General features: G+C 40.0%; 3 protein-coding genes across 3 annotated transcripts; 1 reads left to right on the forward strand and 2 right to left on the reverse strand.

Annotated features, from left to right (window-relative positions):
- Positions 1–669: 669 nt before the first annotated feature.
- On the forward strand, positions 670–5,532 carry LOC113166745 (cytochrome P450 2G1-like). The gene is made up of 9 exons (XM_026366888.1): positions 670–1,080; positions 1,247–1,409; positions 1,547–1,696; positions 3,063–3,223; positions 3,395–3,571; positions 3,824–3,965; positions 4,104–4,291; positions 4,419–4,560; positions 4,765–5,532. The coding sequence occupies exons 1-9, from the start codon at positions 724–726 to the stop codon at positions 4,944–4,946; spliced, it is 1,662 nt and encodes a 553-aa protein (XP_026222673.1). The 5' UTR covers positions 670–723; the 3' UTR covers positions 4,947–5,532.
- Positions 5,533–6,245: 713 nt separating this feature from the next.
- LOC113166762 (cytochrome P450 2G1-like) lies at positions 6,246–9,948 on the reverse strand. The gene is made up of 9 exons (XM_026366910.1): positions 9,749–9,948; positions 9,495–9,657; positions 9,214–9,363; positions 8,659–8,819; positions 8,373–8,549; positions 7,685–7,826; positions 7,372–7,559; positions 7,103–7,244; positions 6,246–6,893 (listed from the first exon to the last, which is right to left on the reverse strand). Exons 1-9 carry the CDS (start codon positions 9,911–9,913, stop codon positions 6,712–6,714), a joined length of 1,470 nt encoding a protein of 489 aa, XP_026222695.1. The 5' UTR covers positions 9,914–9,948; the 3' UTR covers positions 6,246–6,711.
- A 2,850-nt stretch (positions 9,949–12,798) lies between these two features.
- LOC113149140 lies at positions 12,799–16,551 on the reverse strand. The gene is made up of 5 exons (XM_026341027.1): positions 16,483–16,551; positions 15,262–15,520; positions 14,096–14,129; positions 13,716–13,902; positions 12,799–13,154 (listed from the first exon to the last, which is right to left on the reverse strand). Exons 1-5 carry the CDS (start codon positions 16,535–16,537, stop codon positions 12,799–12,801), a joined length of 891 nt encoding a protein of 296 aa, XP_026196812.1. The 5' UTR covers positions 16,538–16,551.
- Positions 16,552–20,505: the final 3,954 nt, after the last annotated feature.

Consider the following 20,505-nt stretch of genomic DNA (forward strand, 5'->3'; position numbering starts at 1 on the left):
ACTTACCCCCTCTGGTGACAAGTCATAATGTCTTACTGTAACCCTAAAAATAAAGGTCTGCTACGTGTGTTAATATTAACAGCATGATTTCAGATGGCACTCTGGGTCTTAACAAAAGGTATCAACCTTACATATTTTTGATACTTCATTCAACCGTTAACTTCTACTGATCATTAAGATATAAAAATTCAATTAGTATTATTTCAATGACAAGTGAGACAATTAACCACATGGACTGTTAGGTCAAATTAAATCAAATGATAGGCATTATGGCAGTTTTATTAATCAATAATCAGTACTTTTACATGTTATGCAACATATTCTGTTCCCTTTGCTCACACTAGCATCAAGAGGTAAAGATTAAAGTCCAGGTGAAACGAGAGATGAATACACAGAGCAATCTAAACAAGCCTTTACACTCAGTTGCATCCATTATCCAAACCAGGGTTAGGAAGCCCTGGTCCTAGAGAGCCAATCAGAAGTTATAAGTGCAGGGATAGTTAGAAAACAAATCCCAGCTGTCACTGGATAGTTTGGGTAAGTTTGGTATTTAGTATATCTTCAACAGGTTTCCAGTCTCTCTAATGACTCCCATGCAGAACCATACAGAGACAGACATCCATTTACACCTACAGGCAATTTTGAATCACTAGTTAAACAAACTGCATGTGCATGGATTGTAGAAGGAAACAGGAGTAGATGCAAAACATCCTTTGACTTTTTATGCTTAGTGTAAAGGTAGACAGAAGAGTCACACTGTTTGTCTATGACCTTATGCTGCACTCTTGCCAACTGTCTGTTAATTATAACACAGCTAATGGGAGAGAGCCAATCAGAGTGAAGAGAGTGGGTGACGGAGTGAGTATAAGAAATCTGTTAACAATTGAAGCAACTAGACAAAGTGTGGAGAGTAGGATGGACTTTTCTGTGACAGTCGTACTAGCAGGGCTGATCGTAGCTCTGTTGTGGTTCAGCACAAGAAGCAGGAAATACCGTTTGCCTCCAGGACCTGTTGCACTTCCTCTCATAGGAAACCTGCCACAAGTGGACAAAAAAGCTCCTTTTAAGAGCTTTCTCAAGGTGAGTTTATGAAGGTTGTATAATAATGAGTGATGTGATGTGAGAAAAATAATTGAGAGCAGATATCTGTTTATTATTCAAATGTACTGAATTTAACCTTAGCACAAGAATAATTGTATGCTCTAATTTTATGACTGGTACTCTAACAAATTGAATCGTTTTCTAGTTCAGTGAAACCTACGGTCCTGTGATCACAGTGTACCTTGGGCTGCAGCGGACGGTTGTTCTGGTGGGATATGATGTCGTGAAGGAGGCTCTGGTGGACCAGGCTGATGACTTCACAGGCAGAGGACAAATACCGTTTTTGCTCAAAGCTACCAGAGGCTATGGTAATACAAGACACTTCGAAGTTGTCATTTCTATTAAGGAAGCTGGTGTTTTTTTAGTGGTTTCATGCCTGCATGCTATATCTACTTGGCTTCTCCTCGTATGGCCCCTCAACATGCACATATTTTCTTTTTGTCAGGTTTGACAATCAGTAACGGAGAGCGCTGGCGCCAACTGAGACGTTTCACACTGACGACCCTAAGAGACTTCGGGATGGGACGCAAAGGCATGGAAGAGTGGATCCAGGAAGAGAGCAAACACATCAGGGATCAAATAGAAACTTACAAAGGTGTGTTTTCAGCTGTTATTGTAAGAGCCAAAAGATGCCAGTTCGGCTTTACATTACATTTAGTCATTTGGCAGATGCTTTTATCCAAAGTGACTTACAGTGGGGTACAAGGTACAAAGGCAGGCTGGGTAAGAGTTAAGAGGTCTTGCCTAAGGACCCCTCCCTGAGGTAGGCCCCAACTGCTCTCCCACATGAAAGGCGGCAATCTTATCACTACACTATCCAGCCACTGGATAAACTTAGCAACTTTGTGACACAGAGAATTAATAATTAACATTACAAAAAAAAAAAACAAATCCAAACACACTGCCCATCCAAAAAATATCTAAGTCTAAGTCTAAGCAAATAGGTAAGAGCCTCCCATTGGATAATTACTGCATGGATTATTACTTTTCAACTGGCAACAAGTTATTTAACTCTAACTGATGCAGTGAGTAGCTTCTTATTTCTTATACAAATATGTCTGAAGACACATCCTGTGGCTGTGGAAAAGATGTTAATCTGTTTTAGAAGGGTCAAATTACTGACATGAATCAAACAAAGAGAACATCTAAGGAGATTGATGAAACTACTAAAACTGGGTTAAGAACTGTCCAATGGAAGAAGGTCATGTGGTCTGATGAGTCCAGATTTACCCTGTTCCAGAGTGATGGGAGCATCAGGGTAAGAAGAGAGGCGGGTGAAGTGATGCACTCATCATGACTAGTGCCAACCGTACAAGCCTGTGGGGGCAGTGCTATGATCTGGGGTTGCTGCAGTTGGTCAGGTCTAGGTTCATCAATGTTATGTGCCCAAAGAATGAGGTCAGCTGACTACCTGGATATACTGAAGGACCAGGTTATTCCATCAATGGATTTTTTCTTCCTGTTGACACGGACATATCTCAAGATGACAGTGTCAGGATTCATCAGGATCAAATTGTGAAAGAGTGGTTCAGGGAGCATGACACATCATTTTCACACATGGATTGGCCACCAGAGTCCAGACCTTAATCCCAGTGAGAATCTTTAGGATGTGGTGGAGAAGACTGCACAACAGTCCCACTCTCCCAACATCAATACAAGATTTTGACGAAAAATTTATGCAACTCTGGATGAGAATAAATGTTGTGACATTGCAGAAGCTTATCGAAATGATGCCACGGTGAATATGGCTGTAATCAAAGTTGAAGCGGTGACAAACCGCCAAAGTACAAACTACTTGTCACAAACTTGTTAACAGTGTCACGTGACTTCCGGATTTAATCCTGTTATAATTACTACAGTACAGCCATTAGAGGTCACTTTAACTGTAACTATAAATTGTAAGGTAACATACTTTGTTGATGAGTTCTAGATTGAGAATATGTTTTCTTTTTCTCCTCCAGCCATGCCTTTTGACCCCATGTTCTTGCTGAGTTGCACTGTGTCCAATGTGATCTGCTGCTTGGTGTTTGGCCAACGCTTCAGTTATGACAATGAGCAGTTCCTGCGCCTCCTCAAAATCATATCTGGGATCATAAGGTTTGGCAGCACCCCTTGGGGTCAGGTAGGTGCAGGTCTCAAAATCGGCAGCAATGTTTTTTGTGCTAGTTTTGATAAAGTGTCCTAACATCATCTCCAAAGTATATTAGGAGAGTTTTTTCTCTAACATTTTACCAAAAACAGAAACAGAAAAAACAGAAAAAGATGCAGCATGTCGTGTGCATCCCTCCTACAGATGTACAACATCTTTCCATGGCTAATGGAAAGTCTTCCTGGTCGCCATCACACTGTTTTTGCAGAGATTAAGGAAATGAAAGAGTTTACTGAGATGAAGATCCAGGAGCACAAAGAAACACTGGACCCCAGCTCCCCGAGAGACTACATTGACTGTTTCCTCCTCAGAATCAATCAGGTTGGTAAAAACTTCAGGATTAAAATGAGCAACAGCCTCTTAGTGACATTTGTTTTTCTCCTGAAGTCACTGCACTTTGTAAAGCTGTAGTGTAAACAGATCTTAAACAGATCTTAAACAGATCTTAAACAGATCTTAAACAGATCTTCCTGGAGTCAAAATGTTTAATTATTCAAACAATTGTATATTTGTGTATTTGAATATTTTGAATATTGCACATCTTACAAAGTTGTTTCTATATTGTTCCCTCAGGAGAAAGACAATCTTACAACTGAATTTGTCTATGACAACTTGGTGGTTACAGTGCTGAATCTGTTTGTGGCGGGAACAGAAACCACCAGCTCCACCATCAGATATGCCCTTAACGTGTTGATCAAATACCCAGACATACAGGGTAGGTCCCCTCACAGAGGACACAGTCATCTTGCTTTGTTTTTATAAATACATTATGATGAAGTCTGTAGATCCACCTGTCTTATAACAGTCAAACCAACAGATCAGAGTGGAAATATTTTTGCTTTATCTTGTCCAGAGAAAATGCAGCAGGAGATTGACACTGTTATTGGAAGGGAGCGTTGCCCCAACATGGAGGACAGGAAGTCCCTCCCCTTCACAGAAGCTGTCATTCATGAGGTTCAGCGTTTTCTGGATCTTACTCCTTTTAGTGTCCCTCATTATGCACTCAAGGACATCTCTTTCAGAGGTTACACAATCCCCAAGGTATTTCCAATTCCAATATATCATGTTTGTTAGACAGTCTGTACCATGCGTCACTGCAGGAACAAACATCATTTAAATGTTTTTATAAAATCATTAATAAACTAACATGATGTATTTCTCCCAATAGGACACCGTGATTCTTCCCTTGTTGCACTCTGTGCTGAAAGATGAAAAACAATGGTCAACACCTCGGTCGTTTAACCCCCAGCACTTCCTGGACCAGAACAGCAACTTTAAGAAAAATCCTGCATTTCTTCCATTTTCTGCAGGTAAAACACAGACGTCAGTTAACGCGCTCATCAACAGCCTCAAGTTTTACTTGACAATTTTGTTTGTGAGTGTGGTTTGTCCATCACTAATAAACAATAAACCAGCTACGTTGTTCACTATACCTCACTCACTTTCCCTATTTACAATCAAAGTCAACTGTTTTTATAATACATTGTTTTCATTGTTGTTGTGTGTCGTTGCAGGGAAGAGAGCCTGTGTCGGCGAGTCTCTGGCTCGTATGGAGCTTTTTATCTTCTTAGTGTCTCTGCTGCAGCATTTCACCTTCTCTTGTGCTGAAGGCCCTGACAGTATAAACCTCATTCCAGAGTACAGCAGCTTTGCAAATGTGCCTCGCAGGTATAAGATCATCGCCACACCCCGGTGAAAAGAGAGGCTCCACTTTGACAGCTTTTCATTGCTTGATGGTCTGACTCTCTCTATAAAACATACACTACATTTATTGCAATACAGCTTTGGTAGATGTTTGTTGCTACCTTGCTTATATAGCAGAAAACCATCACTATGAGCGAGCTATGCACAAAGTACAAACTGAAATCTTTTCTAAAGCTGTGTGTTCACATGTATGTCTCCTTTTGCATTTACAGTATTTTAATCTTCTATTAACTGTTAACATGCTTGTAGATAAGAAAAACATTTTTTTTCTTTAAATGCATCACACCTATTAATACTATGAAGTAAATGTCAATAAATTACCTCCTAGAGAAAATAAATGTGTATATTTATTGTTACCTGAATTTATTCAGATATGTAACAGAAAGTTAAAGCAAACAAATCACATTTTAACAAAGTTTATTTTTTAATTTAATTTCACCATTTATCAAAATACAGCATTACTCAGGCAGATGTTTTTCACAGTTAGACCTGCTACACCTGTTTAACTAGGATTTCATTCATCTGTGCAATTACTTTTTTTTTTTCTCTACTGTACTATTTATTTTGTTTTTAAGCAGCTCACTTGAATTGTTTAAAAATAAAAATTAAGGTTTTATTTTTGAATATTTGATCTGACTATCTGATTGATAAATGTGAATTATAAACTTTTTTCTTGTTACCCTCTGTGCTTGGTGCCACTGTAATCCTTATGTTCCAATGAACAAAATGTACTTAAGATTTTAGTCCTACCACATTATCCAATATTCCTTTGTCTATGTTTTTGTTTTTGTTTTTTCATTTCCGGTATTTGTGCTTTTTGCACATCATTGAACATCACCAATTTGGCCCTGATCAACACAATTCCACTCTTTCAATATATACTAACTAATCATTTGATCAACAACCCAATTAGAATAACTTTTCCCTACGTGAGCAGCCAACCAATCCTATGCTTTGATAGTTGTGATTGACAAAGGGTTTAATCAATGAAACTAAACACTGTTATATCGGGGGATAATAGTAAAATATAATATTCTACTGGTGTAATCATTCATATCATTAAGTTACAAACTTTTGGTGGACATGTCTGTGGCTACATGGACAAAATCTCAGATTAAAAATGCAGAATGTTTTCGTGATTTCTTTACCAAAACCTTTTCTGTGTTTTTCAAAGTTGGCAGAGTTAAACATCTACAGACAAAAAAATAACTCTTTTAACATGCATATAAAACAAACATTTAAGGTTAAAAGTCATATCATTCATCGTTATATACAGTTACATATATATATACACACAGTACAGGACAAACAATTCAGATTTAGGCACTAAAACTTTATTTTGACGGTCAGTGGGAGAGTCTGCACTTCACTAATTAACTTCTCATCCAAAATCAATGAAGAATAACACAACACGAACAGCAGAAATAAGAGATAGCAGCAGAACTAGAAATGTATCTGAATAACAGGTTACAATATTTTCTTACATTTAAGTATTTCTCTCTTGGAAATAAACACAAAAGAATTTTAGATTTATTTCAATTTCAATAAATTGATCAAAATGTACAAAAACAACATCAGTATTAGAAGACAACGTTAAGGAGGACAGAAAATTGTGATTCAGAAGAAACAGATTTTGTTGCAGTACGAACAAAATGACAATATCAGAAAACTGCTTCATCACAACACTTTATGTTTTCCTTGTTCTTGTGAGTGATTTAGTGCTTCAAGAAACAATAAACACAGTGGAATTCATCTTTTCACCGGGGTGTGGCGATGATCTTGTACCTGCGTGGCACATTTGCAAAGCTGCTGTACTCTGGAATGAGGTTTATACTGTCAGGGCCTTCAGCACAGGAGAAGGTGAAATGCTGCAGCAGAGACACTAAGAAGATAAAAAGCTCCATACGAGCCAGAGCCTCGCCAGCACAGGCTCTCTTCCCTGCAAGGAGACAGAACATCAACTTTGCACTATCACTAAAATATTTATGTTTATAATAAGATAGCTAGCATGTTGTTCATTATACACAAACAAACTACGCACACAAGCAAGTAAAACACAGATTCAGACTCATATGATGTTAACATGTTCGATATGCATGTTAATATTCACATTACTGCTGATTTACTGAACTGATGTCTGTGTTTTACCTGCAGAAAATGGCAGAAATGCAGGATTTTTCTTAAAGTTGCTGTTCTGGTCCAGGAAGTGCTGGGGGTTAAAGGACCAAGGTGTTGACCATTGTTTTTTATCTTTCAGCACAGAGTGCAACAAGGGAAGAATCACAGTGTCCTATTAGGAGAAATACATCATGTTACTGTATTAATGATTTCATAAAAACATTTAAATTATGTTTGTTCCTGCAGTGTCACATGGTACAGACTGTCTAATAAACATGATATATTGGAATTGGAAATACCTTAGGGATTGTGTAACCTCTGAAAGAGATGTCCTTGAGTGCATAATGAGGGACACTAAAAGGAGTAAGATCCAGAAAACGCTGAACCTCATGAATGACAGCATCTGTGAAGGGGAGGGACTTCCTGTCCTCCATGTTGGGGCAACGCTCCCTTCCAATAACAGTGTCAATCTCCTGCTGCATTTTCTCTGGACAAGATAAAGCAAAAATATTTCCACTCCACAGGTGAATCTACAGCCTTTTTTCAGTTCTTTACAATATTATATTTCTAAAAATAAAATTAAACAAAGGTGTCCTCTGTGAGGGGACCTACCCTGTATGTCTGGGTATTTGACCAGCACATTGAGGGCATATCTGATGGTGGAGCTGGTGGTTTCTGTTCCAGCCAGGAAAAGATTCAGCACTGTAAACACCAAGTTGTCATAGTGGAATTCAGTTGTGTGATTGTCCTTTTCCTGACAAGACAAAGTCACAAGTGTTACTATACAAGATACACAACAGAGTCAAAATTCAAAGTATTAAAAAGCACTTGAAGCAACAAGTAATAAAAGCCCAGTGATGTTATTAGATCATTCTTAACAGATTTGTTTAAAATCAGTCTACATCCGAGATGTGAAGGAACTCTTAAGTTACAGGATACTGCTTAAACGGATCCTGTTGTGGAAATTTTCTCTGCTCTGGTGAGTAAGGAAATGGAGACTTCTGCCGGCCGACAAGGTTTATTCTTTGCAAAGAAGGTCAATCAAACACACTAAATGGTTAGAATGAAGAAAGACCCCGGACAAAGGAAAATCAGGGCTTTTATACCTGGGGAACACCCCCCCAGGTAGGTTTCACAACCTTTTGTCAGTTGTAAGTGTTGTCACTATCTTTCTGGGATGTGGGTTTGAAGGAGTTTCCCGTAGGATCTTACACCCAGGTGATAGTTCCTGAGAGACCCAGACGGCTTGATCAAAAGACAACATTAATCCCTAAACCAAACATCATCTTGAAGTTCTAACCTGACTGATTCTGATGAGGAAACAGTCAATGAAGTCTCTTGGGGAGCTGGGGTCCAGTGTTTCTTTGTGCTCTTGGATCTTCCGCATGACAAACTCTTTCAACGACGCAATCCTGCCAAAAACAGTGTGATGGGGACCAGGAAGACGTTCCATCAGCCAGGGAAAGATGTTGTACATCTGTGGGAGTACATATGTCATAGTAGATGAAATAAGTACATTAAAAGAAAACAGAATTATATTTCACGGATCATCAGCTGCTGTATTTGCGGCTCCAACCTGCACCTACCTGACCCCAAGGTGTGCTACCAAACGTTATAACTTCAGATATGATGTTGAGTAGGTCCATGAACTGCTTGTCATCGTAACTGAAGCGTTCTCCAAACACCAAGCAGCAGATCACATTGGACACGGTGCAGCTCAACACGAACGTAGGATCAAATGATTTGGCTGGAGAAGAAGATGAGAATACAGTTAAAGGTAATAATCCAGAAAAAATACATTATACAAATACAGTTTGGCCCCTAACTTACTGATGGGGAAACACTGATTAAACTAACTGGAATTGTTTTATTCTCTGATTGAAAAGAAGGGTGAGACTCACTCCAAAAACCTACATCTCTCTGTCATGAGCATGGATCTGTACTCTGCTGACAGCTCTGTTCTGTAAGTCTGACTTCATGGGAGGCATCAACAGCACCTCTCCAAAACAAGATAACTAAGTAAAGCATTATTTCACTTCACCAGCTGTTTGTTCAAGTTATATGTAGTATGTAGCTTAAAGTGTCTTTTTAAATTAAAGGTGTGAGTCCTCTTTCATATCAGCCTTAACTTACAAACACACCTTTGTAAGTTTCTATTTGATCCCTCATGTGTTTGCTCTCTTCCTGTGTCCACTCTTCCATCCCTTTGCGTCCCATCCCAAAGTCTCTTAAGGTGGTCAGTGTGAAACGTCGCAGCTGGCGCCAACGTTCACCGTTACTGATGATCAGACCTAACAAAAAGAAACATGTGCTTAGTGACCAACTGGACTTACACATGGAGCCATGGAGATATAGACACATACAGGCATGAAACCACAGAGAGACAAAAACAATCACTGGTCAGTTGATAGACTTGTGTTACCATAGCCTTTGGTAAATTTGAGTGCGAATGCTGCTTGTCCTCTTCCTGCAAAGTCATCAGCCTGGTCCACCAGAGCCTCCTTCACGGCATCATATCCCACCAGAACAACTGTCCGCTGCAGCCCCAGGTACACTGTGATCACAGGACCATAGGTTTCGCTAAACTAGAAAAAGAAAATGACATGTTAGAGTAACAATCATTCTAATGTTCGTATAAATAATGAACAGACATCATTGTCTTGTATCTAAACTCACCTTGAGAAAGCTCTTAAAAGGAGCATTCTTGTCCACTTGTGGCAGGTTTCCTATGAGAGGAAGTGCAACAGGTCCTGGAGGCAAAGGGTATTTTCTGCTTCTTGTGCTGAACCACAACAGAGCTACGATCAGCCCTGCTAGTACGACTGTCACAAAAAAGTCCATCCTACTCTCCACACTTTGTCTTCCTGTCTCTACACTGACCAGCAGATCTCTCTTATATTTACTCACCCACTCACCTCAGTGTGTGATTGGCTCCAGCTGAGTATTTGTTGATGTTTAACAGGCCGTTGATAGGAGCACAGCATTAGGACAGAGGTGAACCATGTGACACACCTGCGTACCTGTGTACACCTTTACCTTATTATTGCATTTCATTGATTTAAGGCCAGTGTGAAGCAAGAATGACAAAAAGCATTCGTTACAATATTTTATATTTATATACAATATTTGACACATGACACACTTCTTACCAACTTGTGTTACCTACATGTACACATACCCCGGGGCAAGGTTATATAACATATAATTTTACAAGCACTACCATCAGAAAGAGATAAAGATTGTAGAGTGCAGTTTAAGAGAGAGAGATAAAGGTGCTGAGCAATGCAGTAAAATCCAAAGCTTTCACACTCGGAGTGTGCAGACATGTTGCTTTACCTGTTTTTTTTATTCAGTGTATAGTTTGGTCAATAATTATACTGCAATTAGTCTACATATAGTTTATTTAGGCTGAAGATGTTCTGGTTATGCTGGGGGTGTCTCCATATACAGTATAAGTGTATACTGTATATGTGACAATATGTTATCTGTTATTGGTGAGGAGCAACTAAGACATAGGGAGAGCTTCTCTGCATGTTAGGACGACTGAGTGCCCCCTCCGTATAAAGTCAGCTTTGTCAGGATAGGTTAGCTCCTGAATAATGTTTTCTACTGTGAACTGAAAGAGATTTGCTTATGATTTTATGCTTTAGGCTACGGATCACAGATGCATGTTTGTGCAATGACCTTCATTGGGTTTGAGCACTTTGAATTTCACAGTAAATTGCAGAAAATCACACAACACTATAATTTTGTATTCTTTTCTCTTCATTAGTCGGTCCCACACTGAATTACTTGAACCAGCTGGACCGTTGCAGGAGCTATACTATGAATCCAAATCAATGCTCATTATTCTGGCACAGTTGAGAGAACTCACTTCATTGTAGTGTTTTAATCTCTTCAAATACACATTTAGCTCATTTGAAAAAATCTGACATGACAGCCCAGATAATGAGACAAAAACACAATCTAAAAGTCAGATATTGTCAGGTGTTGGGTTGCAGACACAAAATCTGTGTTGAATGAAGCAGCAGCAGGTCCAGACTAAAGAATGAGTGACTCACCTCTTTCACTTTACTGATGAATGTCAGCCAAAGACTGTGAAAGGCAAGTGGGACAAAGTGTTTCAATCAGATTTGGACATGTAGAATAATAAAACAACACAAGGTAACACACACTGTTCAAGTCTGATAACCATCTGAAGTAAACACTCCTGACAGTATGTGGGACAAAGGAAACCTGCAGTGTCAATAAAAAGTTATTCATCACCTGCATTTATGTTTACATTAGTTGATTCAAATAGAATGTGTTTAGATCTTTATTTGAGCTCAGATTATGAAAACTGCTTATTTTAAATAAAATTAAAAAAAACAAATACACATTTACAATGTAGGTTAGAAATGTGGAAAAAAAAGACACCAATAAAAGCTAACTGGAGACTGGAGTCAGGATTGGATATGTTGGTTAGAGGTAACACTACATAAACTACATAAATACATAAACACAAGTATTAAGTTTGCTGGTTACAAGAAGCATCTGCTGATGTGAACCACACCTCACAGGAATACTTCTAATTACTTTAATTCAAGAATTGTTAATTAGCATAGAACTGGAAAGGTACAAAGTAATCTTGTAAATGGAGATGATTGTGAATTTTTATGAATTTATGTTGCATTAATCTTGCACAAAGGTCTGGAACTGGAACTGGAACTGGAATGACCTTTATCAGCAGCGGTAAGCCACAGATATACAGACTATCACAGACTGGTATTACTAGCAATGTAAGCTGACTCTTTACCCTGATTGGCAGTGTTGATATTATGTTTATTACAACATGATAAACACCAGTGGTGTTTGTGATAAAATGTCATTTAGTTATTTATTAGTAAGGTAAATAGATTTATTTCCATCTGTGTGAAACATTTCTTTGAATCTCCTGGCATCGTGATCTCTGTATTTCTTATATGACAAATGAAGACAGCAAGAAGACGTGCAAATTGCAAAAAGGTGCTGGATGTTGATCTCAGCACATGCATAGTCCACATCGAGCTCATGAGCTCTAAATCCAAAGGATTATTTTTGCTGTGAGACAAAGCACACATGACTATTCAGGCCCAAATCTGCCCTCCAAACCCTGCCCTGCTGTCTGCACTGCTGCTCCACCAGCAAACAAACAAGAGACTGAGAGCCAAAGGCTCTAGAGAGAAAGACAGTAGGATTTATTCACAGTTCACCTTTAGACTGCTTTTCATGAAAGATACGAGCAGATGGTGGGTAATGGGGTGATTTTTAAAAGGCAGGGCAAAAGGAAATTGAGCAACATACTGATGAAATACAGAAAATGTGGATGAGGAGAAAATATTCACATTCAAGTATAAAATGTACACAGTTAAGATAAGAAGATAAGATTAAACATTGGATAAACAACTGGAGACTAAAATCCTCATAAATAAAATCATTCCACTACTCACCCAGTTAACCCCCGGCCATCCTGAGGTATGGAAAGGCTAATAAATAAACAATAGACTGACAGTTTCCAAAGGAGTCGAGATGATGCATGAATTACCTGAGGAGCATGGGCATACTGCCAGGAAGAACACCTTCATGAATTTAGACTTACAGATAACCCAAAAGGGTGATTAGTTAAGAACAATTCCCTTGCATGATAAAGGAATACCAACACAGTACGAATAAAAGGTCTTTCAGTTTCTCTCTCTTTCTAGTCACAACTAAAAAGCAAAGCCTCCACAGTCAAATGCATCAAAGTCGGAGTCTCCTTCAAAATCGAAGCTGTTGAAGTGGGGGGAGTCGACGTCCTGGCTGCAGGCGTGGAAGGAGCCGCCTCCAGCAAGCTCTGAGAAGCCTCCTGTGCCGTGAGCGATCTCTGGGGCTCTACTGGCAAGGGAAGAGGAAGGGGAGCAGGAGTTGAGGTATCCCAGAGCAGAGGATGCTGCCGCCCCTCCCATCAGCAGGCAGACTGCCCTCACTGCCCGGGCATCGCTGCTGTTGCCATGGCGAAGACAGTCTGACACACGATGAGGGGGGGCCACAGAAACGCTACGCAGAGGGCGCCGTGGTGCACTAGCTGCAGGAGACGTTCAACAATCAATGAGTAATAATGAATCATCCACTGAATTATTGTTTTATGAAATACAGCAAATTAGGCTCATTGACATCAGCTGTTACTTTATCTCAAGTACTGTAGCACAGTGATGTAGGATTTGTGACAATAAGATTCAATCTAATTGCTGCTAAAGCTCCTACTCTGCAGCTCCTTTCTGCTTTTGCTCACTGTTTGGGTTTCCCAGTTGCTAGTGGAGATGCTTAGCAAATGAAAAGCTGCAGGGAAATAAAACACAAGCTACACATTCAAATAGAATATATATAAAAACTGAAACTGATACACACACTTTTAGGCAACAAGCTTTTTATTGGTAATTCATGTATATGCTCCTTATTCCACAAATTCATTCATGTTGAAACATGAACAAATTAAGAAATGCATTCACTCCTAGCGAAACATTCTGTGTCTGCTGAAGATTAGATGTTGTATTGTTTTTAGAAGACCACATATCCAGCTCTCATTCACCACACTAAACCTTTCATGTAGCTCTGAGAAGTCACTACAGATAACCTTTTATCATACCTTGGTTTTGGCCTCTGTCTCTGAAGGAGCCTCCACGTTCACTGACTCGAGACAAAGGAGAGCTGCCCTCACTGACCCTGGGCGACCCAGGGTCTTTATCACTGGAGGAGTCAGGAAGGGGGTCTCTGTCGGTGATGCAGGGAGTGATGCTGCGCTGTCTCTGGAGGGTCAGGGGTGACATGACACCCTAGATAACAAGACAAACACAAGGTCATGTCACAGATACTGGAAAACACTATTTAATTATTGCTATAATAATATATATATATAAACACAGTGCTGGAAATGAGGGGTGAGATGTTGAGATGAGGCCTCATAACAAACTCAGTGCTGAATGAAGCAGTAGCAGGATCAGACTGAAGTTAAAGGAAGTGACTCACCTCTCTCACTTTCCTGATCAACTTCAGCCAAAGACTGTGAAAGGTAAGCAGGACAAAGTATTTCAATCCAATTTAGGCATGTAGCTCCTTACAATACAACACAAGATAACACACACTGTCCAAATCTGATAACCTCCAGTCAGCCCTCCTGATAGTATGTGGGACAAAGGAAACCTGCAGTGTCAATAAAAAAGTTAGTCAATCATTTGGAATTGCCTGGATTTGCGTTGACGTTAGTGTATTAACATATAATAATCTAGACTGAAATTATGAATAAACACCTATTTAAGTCAAATAAACAAACAAATCCAGATTCAGTGTTGGAAAAAGTAATGACACCGATAAAAGCGAACTGGAGTCCGAAGTTTCCAAACTTGGAATCAAGTCAGTGAAACAAGTGTGGAGAGTAGTTCAACACATATTGTATGAACTGTATAGAGTATACAGCTGTGTTTTATGTTTACAAGAAACATCTGCAGATGTGAACCATACAGATGGTGAAGAGAAAACTGAAGAGATTTTCAGAATACTTTAAATCAACATTTGTTGACTGTCATAAAACTGTAAAGAGTTTAGATGACAGTGTCTGCTCTCCCTAGAAGCAGGCACCCAGCCCTCACCACTGCAACAGTGCTGAATGAACCATGTGCAGATTATGATTTCATGGATGCATGAGGCATGATGTTGATGGCAGGGCACCTCTGAGGAAGCTGCTGTTCTCCAGCAAAACCTCATCAACAGTTTGTCAGCATCAGGGGGAAATTAATTCCTAAGTTTATGTTACAGGATAATGTCAGGGTGGCTGCCTGTCAGCTAATCATCCTAAATATCAAAGTCAATCAATAAAGAAAATCCACATTTTAAAGAGGCTCCTGTCGAAGCCCGGACCTTAAGACAACAGATAACTACACCAGAGCCATTCATTCTAAGCAGCCGAGGAAAATCTTTAAACTGAAGAGTTTGAGGAAGAATGGTCCAGAATATTTACTGGACATCATGATATCAGGTTAATTTTAGCCAGAAACATTTGACCAGTTATTAAATCCACAGTTTGAATTCTTTTTGTTTTCTAATTGCAGCATGTAAACTTTAATATGGGACCATATTTGGTTAACATCTGATAACAAGTGGGCTAAAGGGTGTTCATGTGTGTGTGATAGACCCACTTGCAGTCATCTGGGTTGTCTGTGAGCAGCAGCAGGAACTTGTTCTGTGGCAGGATGAGGGCAAAGCAGCAGTCCCTTCTGCCCCCTGGAGGCAACTTGGGCAGGTCAAGGATTTCCCGTCCCTCTACTATGGCCTCACAGTTGGTTTGTAGTGAGACTACTTGGTCTGGAGGGGACTCTGCATCCCGGCACACCATCAGGCTTCCTTCCATCGTCAGCACAAGGTATTTCTCCTTCCACTGCTTAAACATGAAGCCTCCTGCAGCCAGAAAATTAACAGATTATTTAATAAGGCATTAAACATAGGTTGAGAGTATGTTTATATTTTATGATGTAGTCAAATATTTCTGAATTCTGTGTGGAAAGTTGATGATTGTTTCCCCCCTTCCTTTGCCACGTTGCTTCACACATGGAATTATGTTTAACACATCATTTAAATTTAAAATCAGAAACAACAAATAATGTCTTCATCAACTTTTTTCATGAATAGCAGAGAATAGAAAATGCTTTTTCTGCAAAACACTGCACAGGAAACAGGAGATGGTGCTAGACTGGACTGCAAGTGTTCCAGACAGTTGTGTAATAATGATAATAGATACAGACCACATACAGTATCGGTGGACAGGGAAGGGCTGCTCTATTATTTCTCCATACAGAGGATTAAAGATGAACAGGTGGATTTTACAAACGGGAGGGAGATACGGGGGGGGGGGGTTGTACAGTAGGAGTGTAGAGGGACTTCCTGTCATCATGGCACCTGCTTAGAAACAATAACATGCTAACAACTCCTTAGATTTTCTGTGATGATTTGACGCGGTAAAGTATTAGTTCACACAGTCAGGAGAGAAAAGAACACTTGAACTTCTGACTTTACTAGTAAGCACTATCTTCTGGCCTAGTCCCCTGATGCATCATGAAGCCGATGTCAAAAGAAAAAGGGAGATTTAAAACAGATGTAACATAAGCACAAAAACATGAAACACTGGCTGAGTCCTCGGTCATGACTTGGCTCGGAAAATTAACATCTCATCATTCTGTAAAAGCGCATGTGGCAGCAATTATATCCCACTGTGCTGTCTGCTCGGTGCATAGTCATACAGTAAAACACACAACACCACATACACACTTCATTCAAGTGACAACTGTGGTCAAACATAGGAGAAGCTTTCAAGAAACGCATACGTACAGTCCACTACACATAAAGAACTCAAGAAAACCTACCGTATTTCCTGAGGAAGCCTCGATGGATGCCTGCTGTGCTCATCCCTGTGGTCATCGCCGCAACAGGGACTGAAATGAGAGGCAGAGCATTTGCTTTGGAAAAATAGGGTAAAAGAGAGAGAGAACGAGAGCGAGAGGCAGAGAATAATCCCCACTATTTAGGCCTTCCTCTCTTAAACCTGTGATGTTGTGAGTGGAATTGGAGCCGTCCCCGCTTATACACACATAAACATCATATGACCATAAGAGGCCCAGATAATCATAATAGCAATGATTAAATCCCACCAGAAAGATCCACTGATTTTCACTACTGCCATCACCAGATGTCGTGCTGGACTTTCCCATACTGCTCCTCTCTCAGGAACACGCGCACAGACTTAAGCCTGTATTTGCAGTCCTGCACACAACATATGGGCAATTCATAATAGCTCATCATTAAACTGTCATCAAACCTGTTTCTCAGTGTATCTCTGTGCCCTTGGATGGCCCCCGAGCCAAGGCTTGGATCACCTCCCACTCAGGCAGATTAAAACAGAGGGATTATTATTCCAGCACAGCTGGAGGCCTGTTGTTGCAGTGCTGTGGATAGGCCCAACCAAGATTTTAATCTGCGCAGACGTGGGATACGTGCCCCTACTCAAAGCAACAACCTCCAAGATATTAACTGTTTTTCAATGTCATATATCCAAGCAGGATTAAACACTACTCATTGTTTTAGCCTATGCCTGCTTATCACAGCTAAAAGAAACTTATGTAACAGGTAAAACCTAGAAGAGGCTGTGATGCCACAATCAAACAGGTCCAATATCCATGAACTAATATGTTGTGATAGAGAAGGCTGGATAACCAGACATGAATACAGAATAAATACAGTAGTATTCAGCAAGAGATGAAACAACAAAACATCCAGGGAGGTCAGAGGTCACACTACAAATAAGAGTTTTAACCCAGAAGATCACGTCAGCAGCTAGAATGAGTTCAGTGATGAGCTCAAGAAAAAGTCGCCAGTCACTGAACTGAAATCTGGGTCATGATGGTTTATTCTCAGACAGTGGTTCCCCAGCTGTAGTCAGAGGTCAACAAAGGAAGACGCTTAAGATGCTGAACAGAAATATAAACAATTCAATGTGGCTACACTTTTATTTAGCAGAAATCATCCAAGGCGCGAATTAAATGTTCCTCTCACGAGGCCTGGATCACCTGTTCATGTGCAGTGTAGATACAAGTGTAGGGAGAAAATCTCCAAATCCCATTAAACATGAGACCCTTCTTAATCTAATAGGTGCTGATCTGAGGGTCTGTGATTCTGAAAGATTTTCTAAGCCACCACAACTGATTTGATTAAATAAACAAATCTGCCTTCGAGTACAATCGTGACCGGAAATGCACCAAGTCTTTTTTTCTGCAGATTAATTCTGGATAAAAAAAGAATTTTGCTTGCAGATTAATGATGACCACCACTACTGTTCATCACAATACGAGTGGCCATGTTTTCAAAACACAGCTGAGAGTCACAGGATGATGTGAAGATGTGATAATGAGTCGTTACAGAGTCAAAAGGGAAGAGGACTTATCACAAAAAAACACTTAATGAAACATAGAAATCTACAAGAAATCAGAAAACGTTTCAAGCACAGAAACAGCAGATATTCACCAAATGCATCCCTGAGAATGATAAGGTTGTGTGAATGTGAATGTACTGTATGACACCACCAACGTGCCAAAAGCTTTATTGGAAGCCTTTCTTCTGTTTCTGCTGTGTTTGTAGTTAATACCAAATCATAAAGAAGCCAAGTGATGATGGAATATTAGCTCATCATCATCCTCACAGTGACCTTTGTTCGTCCATCTGACAGATCAGTGCTATCAACTGTGTTTTTCTGCCTCTATAATTGTATAAAAGAAAACAGATGTTCAAATCGAGGAGTGTCAGATTCGACTCAGGGTTGGGCTCTTCAGGCATCTTCTCCCCAGGGTCTTGCAACACACATTAGTTTACTCCGACACAGACTGGACTGTTGGCGCTGCAGGTAACGTGTTGCATGAGATGTGGTGTCTGGACTAAAAAGGCTATAAGAAATAAAGATAATGATAATGATTTACTTTATTGGTATTTCCAGCAGACACATACCTCAAATCAAGTTGTCTTCACCCCTCCTCCTCCTGAGTCTCCCTCCTTTTCTCAGAGGATGTGAGAAACTCTGCAGCGTGCCAGTCTTCTCAGCACGGTGGATTTGTCTAACTCATAATGCTGAAGCCTCATTAGATTTATTAGATGGAATATGTTTGCATACCTTGTGGACAGGAGGAATAACTGCAGTGACACATAACACTGAAATTTTGCAGGTCAGTGTTGTTTTAATATTCACTTCATTCTTTAGTAAAACCTTAATTAATTAATTAATTAGTTCCCTGTTTGGCAGCCAGAAGCACCCGTGTAGACATACACATACATTTCATTTCATACAAGTGCAAATGAAGTGTTTTCACTGTGACACAACTTCACATCCCACCGTGTATTTATTGTGTATCTGGAGTATTTGGTCTTCCATGAAGAATCATCGTCGTTCCACTTGACACCAGCAGGGGGTAGAAGAGCCTCTCTAAACGTTTTGGCAGGTTTATTAAAGTGCTTGTGATGCATCAACAGGTCGGGTGAGGCACTTCCACTCTGCAGGAAGAAGAAAGTGAAGAATAAGTTAGCTCATTGTTTACCGCAGGTGTTCCTGTAGCTGGGAGAGCAGCAGAAAGGTGCTTCCCATGTCTCGCAGCCAATAGGCGCCCTGGTTGGAAGGTAACAGTTCGTCTTGTTTAGCAGGCTGTGCAGTCTAACAAGGATGTTGGCACGTAATAACTGGTTCCATATAACTTGTTTTGCTGTGATTTCATAACTAGAAGCATGTGCTTTCAACGCTGTTAATCCACTTTGGCTTCATCTAAAAATCCCTAAATCTTTAAGTCTTGGATTTTGGTGTGGCTTCAACCTAAACACTGAGTCCTGGAGCTGATGCCCTTCCCCCTCAAAACCCAAACATTCACTCCTTCCAGCCCCATCCATCCCCAAAACTTTGTGTTTTTGAGTAGAACACCCCTCTTTCTTGTACAGGACCCCTTGCTGACCCTCTTCCCTCCCTCCCTGTTTCTATCTCTCTCCCTCGCTCTGCTTCTATCTGGGAGCAGTGAGAGCACCATTGCTCAGGCTCCTATTGAAAAGAGAGCATATACAATGGGGTCTTTCTCAGCTCCTCTCTGTCTCCATTAAAGACCCTGGGAACACAACACTGTCCACAGAGCCACTCTTAAAGGGCCAGTGGCCAGGTCTTTGCAACCTGAGTCCCATTACCTCCCATCATTTTCATGGGAAAAGAAAAACACAACAGGAATCAACACAGCAGATCAATTATTCATGAATAGTATGTGAACTGTGCAGGACCTTCTCCCAGACAGCGAGCGTCAGCATCTCCTCTGTGCAAACACACAAAATCACCTCAGACATCCCAGTGTAGAACAACACAGTAAGGCCCGCAGCGATGGGAATCAGAGACAGTGGCGTTTATTTAGACTACAGCTGAGGATGCATCAGTCTGTTTTGGCTGAGATAATATGTCCAAACAACTTCACCTTCTGATGACATAATGCTGGTTATGTGGAGAAACAACACAAACAGAAGAGTCAGAATATTATTATTATTACTTCGAGACAAGATGGTATCCTCTTGGCTGGTTGTCTTTGGAAATGAAGCAGCGGTATGTTTGGTTAAATAAAGGTTGAAACAAGTAGCAGCAAGCTAATAAAATTCGTATTGTAATGTAAATTATTAGAAGATTAAGCTTTAAATTCTCTTTAGTCTTTTCAAGAAGTATGGGAAATAATTTATTTTACTTTACATTGTTTGTTTTTACAGAACAAATGCAAATAATAACATAAATAACTGACTAAATGTGTGTTTTATTGTGCTGATTCTTATATTGTAAATGATAATAGATGCATTTAAAGTGTCTATATGTGTCAAGGAAACATAAG

This window comes from Anabas testudineus, chromosome 13, assembly GCF_900324465.2.
Source record: "Anabas testudineus chromosome 13, fAnaTes1.2, whole genome shotgun sequence".
NCBI classification, from domain to species: Eukaryota; Metazoa; Chordata; class Actinopteri; order Anabantiformes; family Anabantidae; genus Anabas; species Anabas testudineus.

Excerpts from the sequence above, each read along its gene's own strand:
- LOC113166745 (XM_026366888.1), top strand. The coding sequence starts at position 724 with ATGCTTAGTGTAAAGGTAGACAGAAGAGTCACACTGTTTGTCTATGAC. Across the intron at positions 1,410-1,546 it reads CAAAGCTACCAGAGGCTATG|GTTTGACAATCAGTAACGGA; the intron begins GTAATACAAGAC and ends TCTTTTTGTCAG. Across the intron at positions 3,572-3,823 it reads TCCTCCTCAGAATCAATCAG|GAGAAAGACAATCTTACAAC; the intron begins GTTGGTAAAAAC and ends TTGTTCCCTCAG.
- LOC113166762 (XM_026366910.1), bottom strand. The coding sequence starts at position 9,913 with ATGGACTTTTTTGTGACAGTCGTACTAGCAGGGCTGATCGTAGCTCTG. Across the intron at positions 9,658-9,748 it reads CTTTTAAGAGCTTTCTCAAG|TTTAGCGAAACCTATGGTCC; the intron begins GTGAGTTTAGAT and ends TTCTTTTTCTAG. Across the intron at positions 7,827-8,372 it reads TCCTCATCAGAATCAGTCAG|GAAAAGGACAATCACACAAC; the intron begins GTTAGAACTTCA and ends TTGTCTTGTCAG.
- LOC113149140 (XM_026341027.1), bottom strand. The coding sequence starts at position 16,537 with ATGACCACAGGGATGAGCACAGCAGGCATCCATCGAGGCTTCCTCAGG. Across the intron at positions 15,521-16,482 it reads AGGCTTCCTCAGGAAATACG|GAGGCTTCATGTTTAAGCAG; the intron begins GTAGGTTTTCTT and ends TTCTGGCTGCAG. Across the intron at positions 13,155-13,715 it reads AGACAGAGGCCAAAACCAAG|CTAGTGCACCACGGCGCCCT; the intron begins GTATGATAAAAG and ends CGTCTCCTGCAG.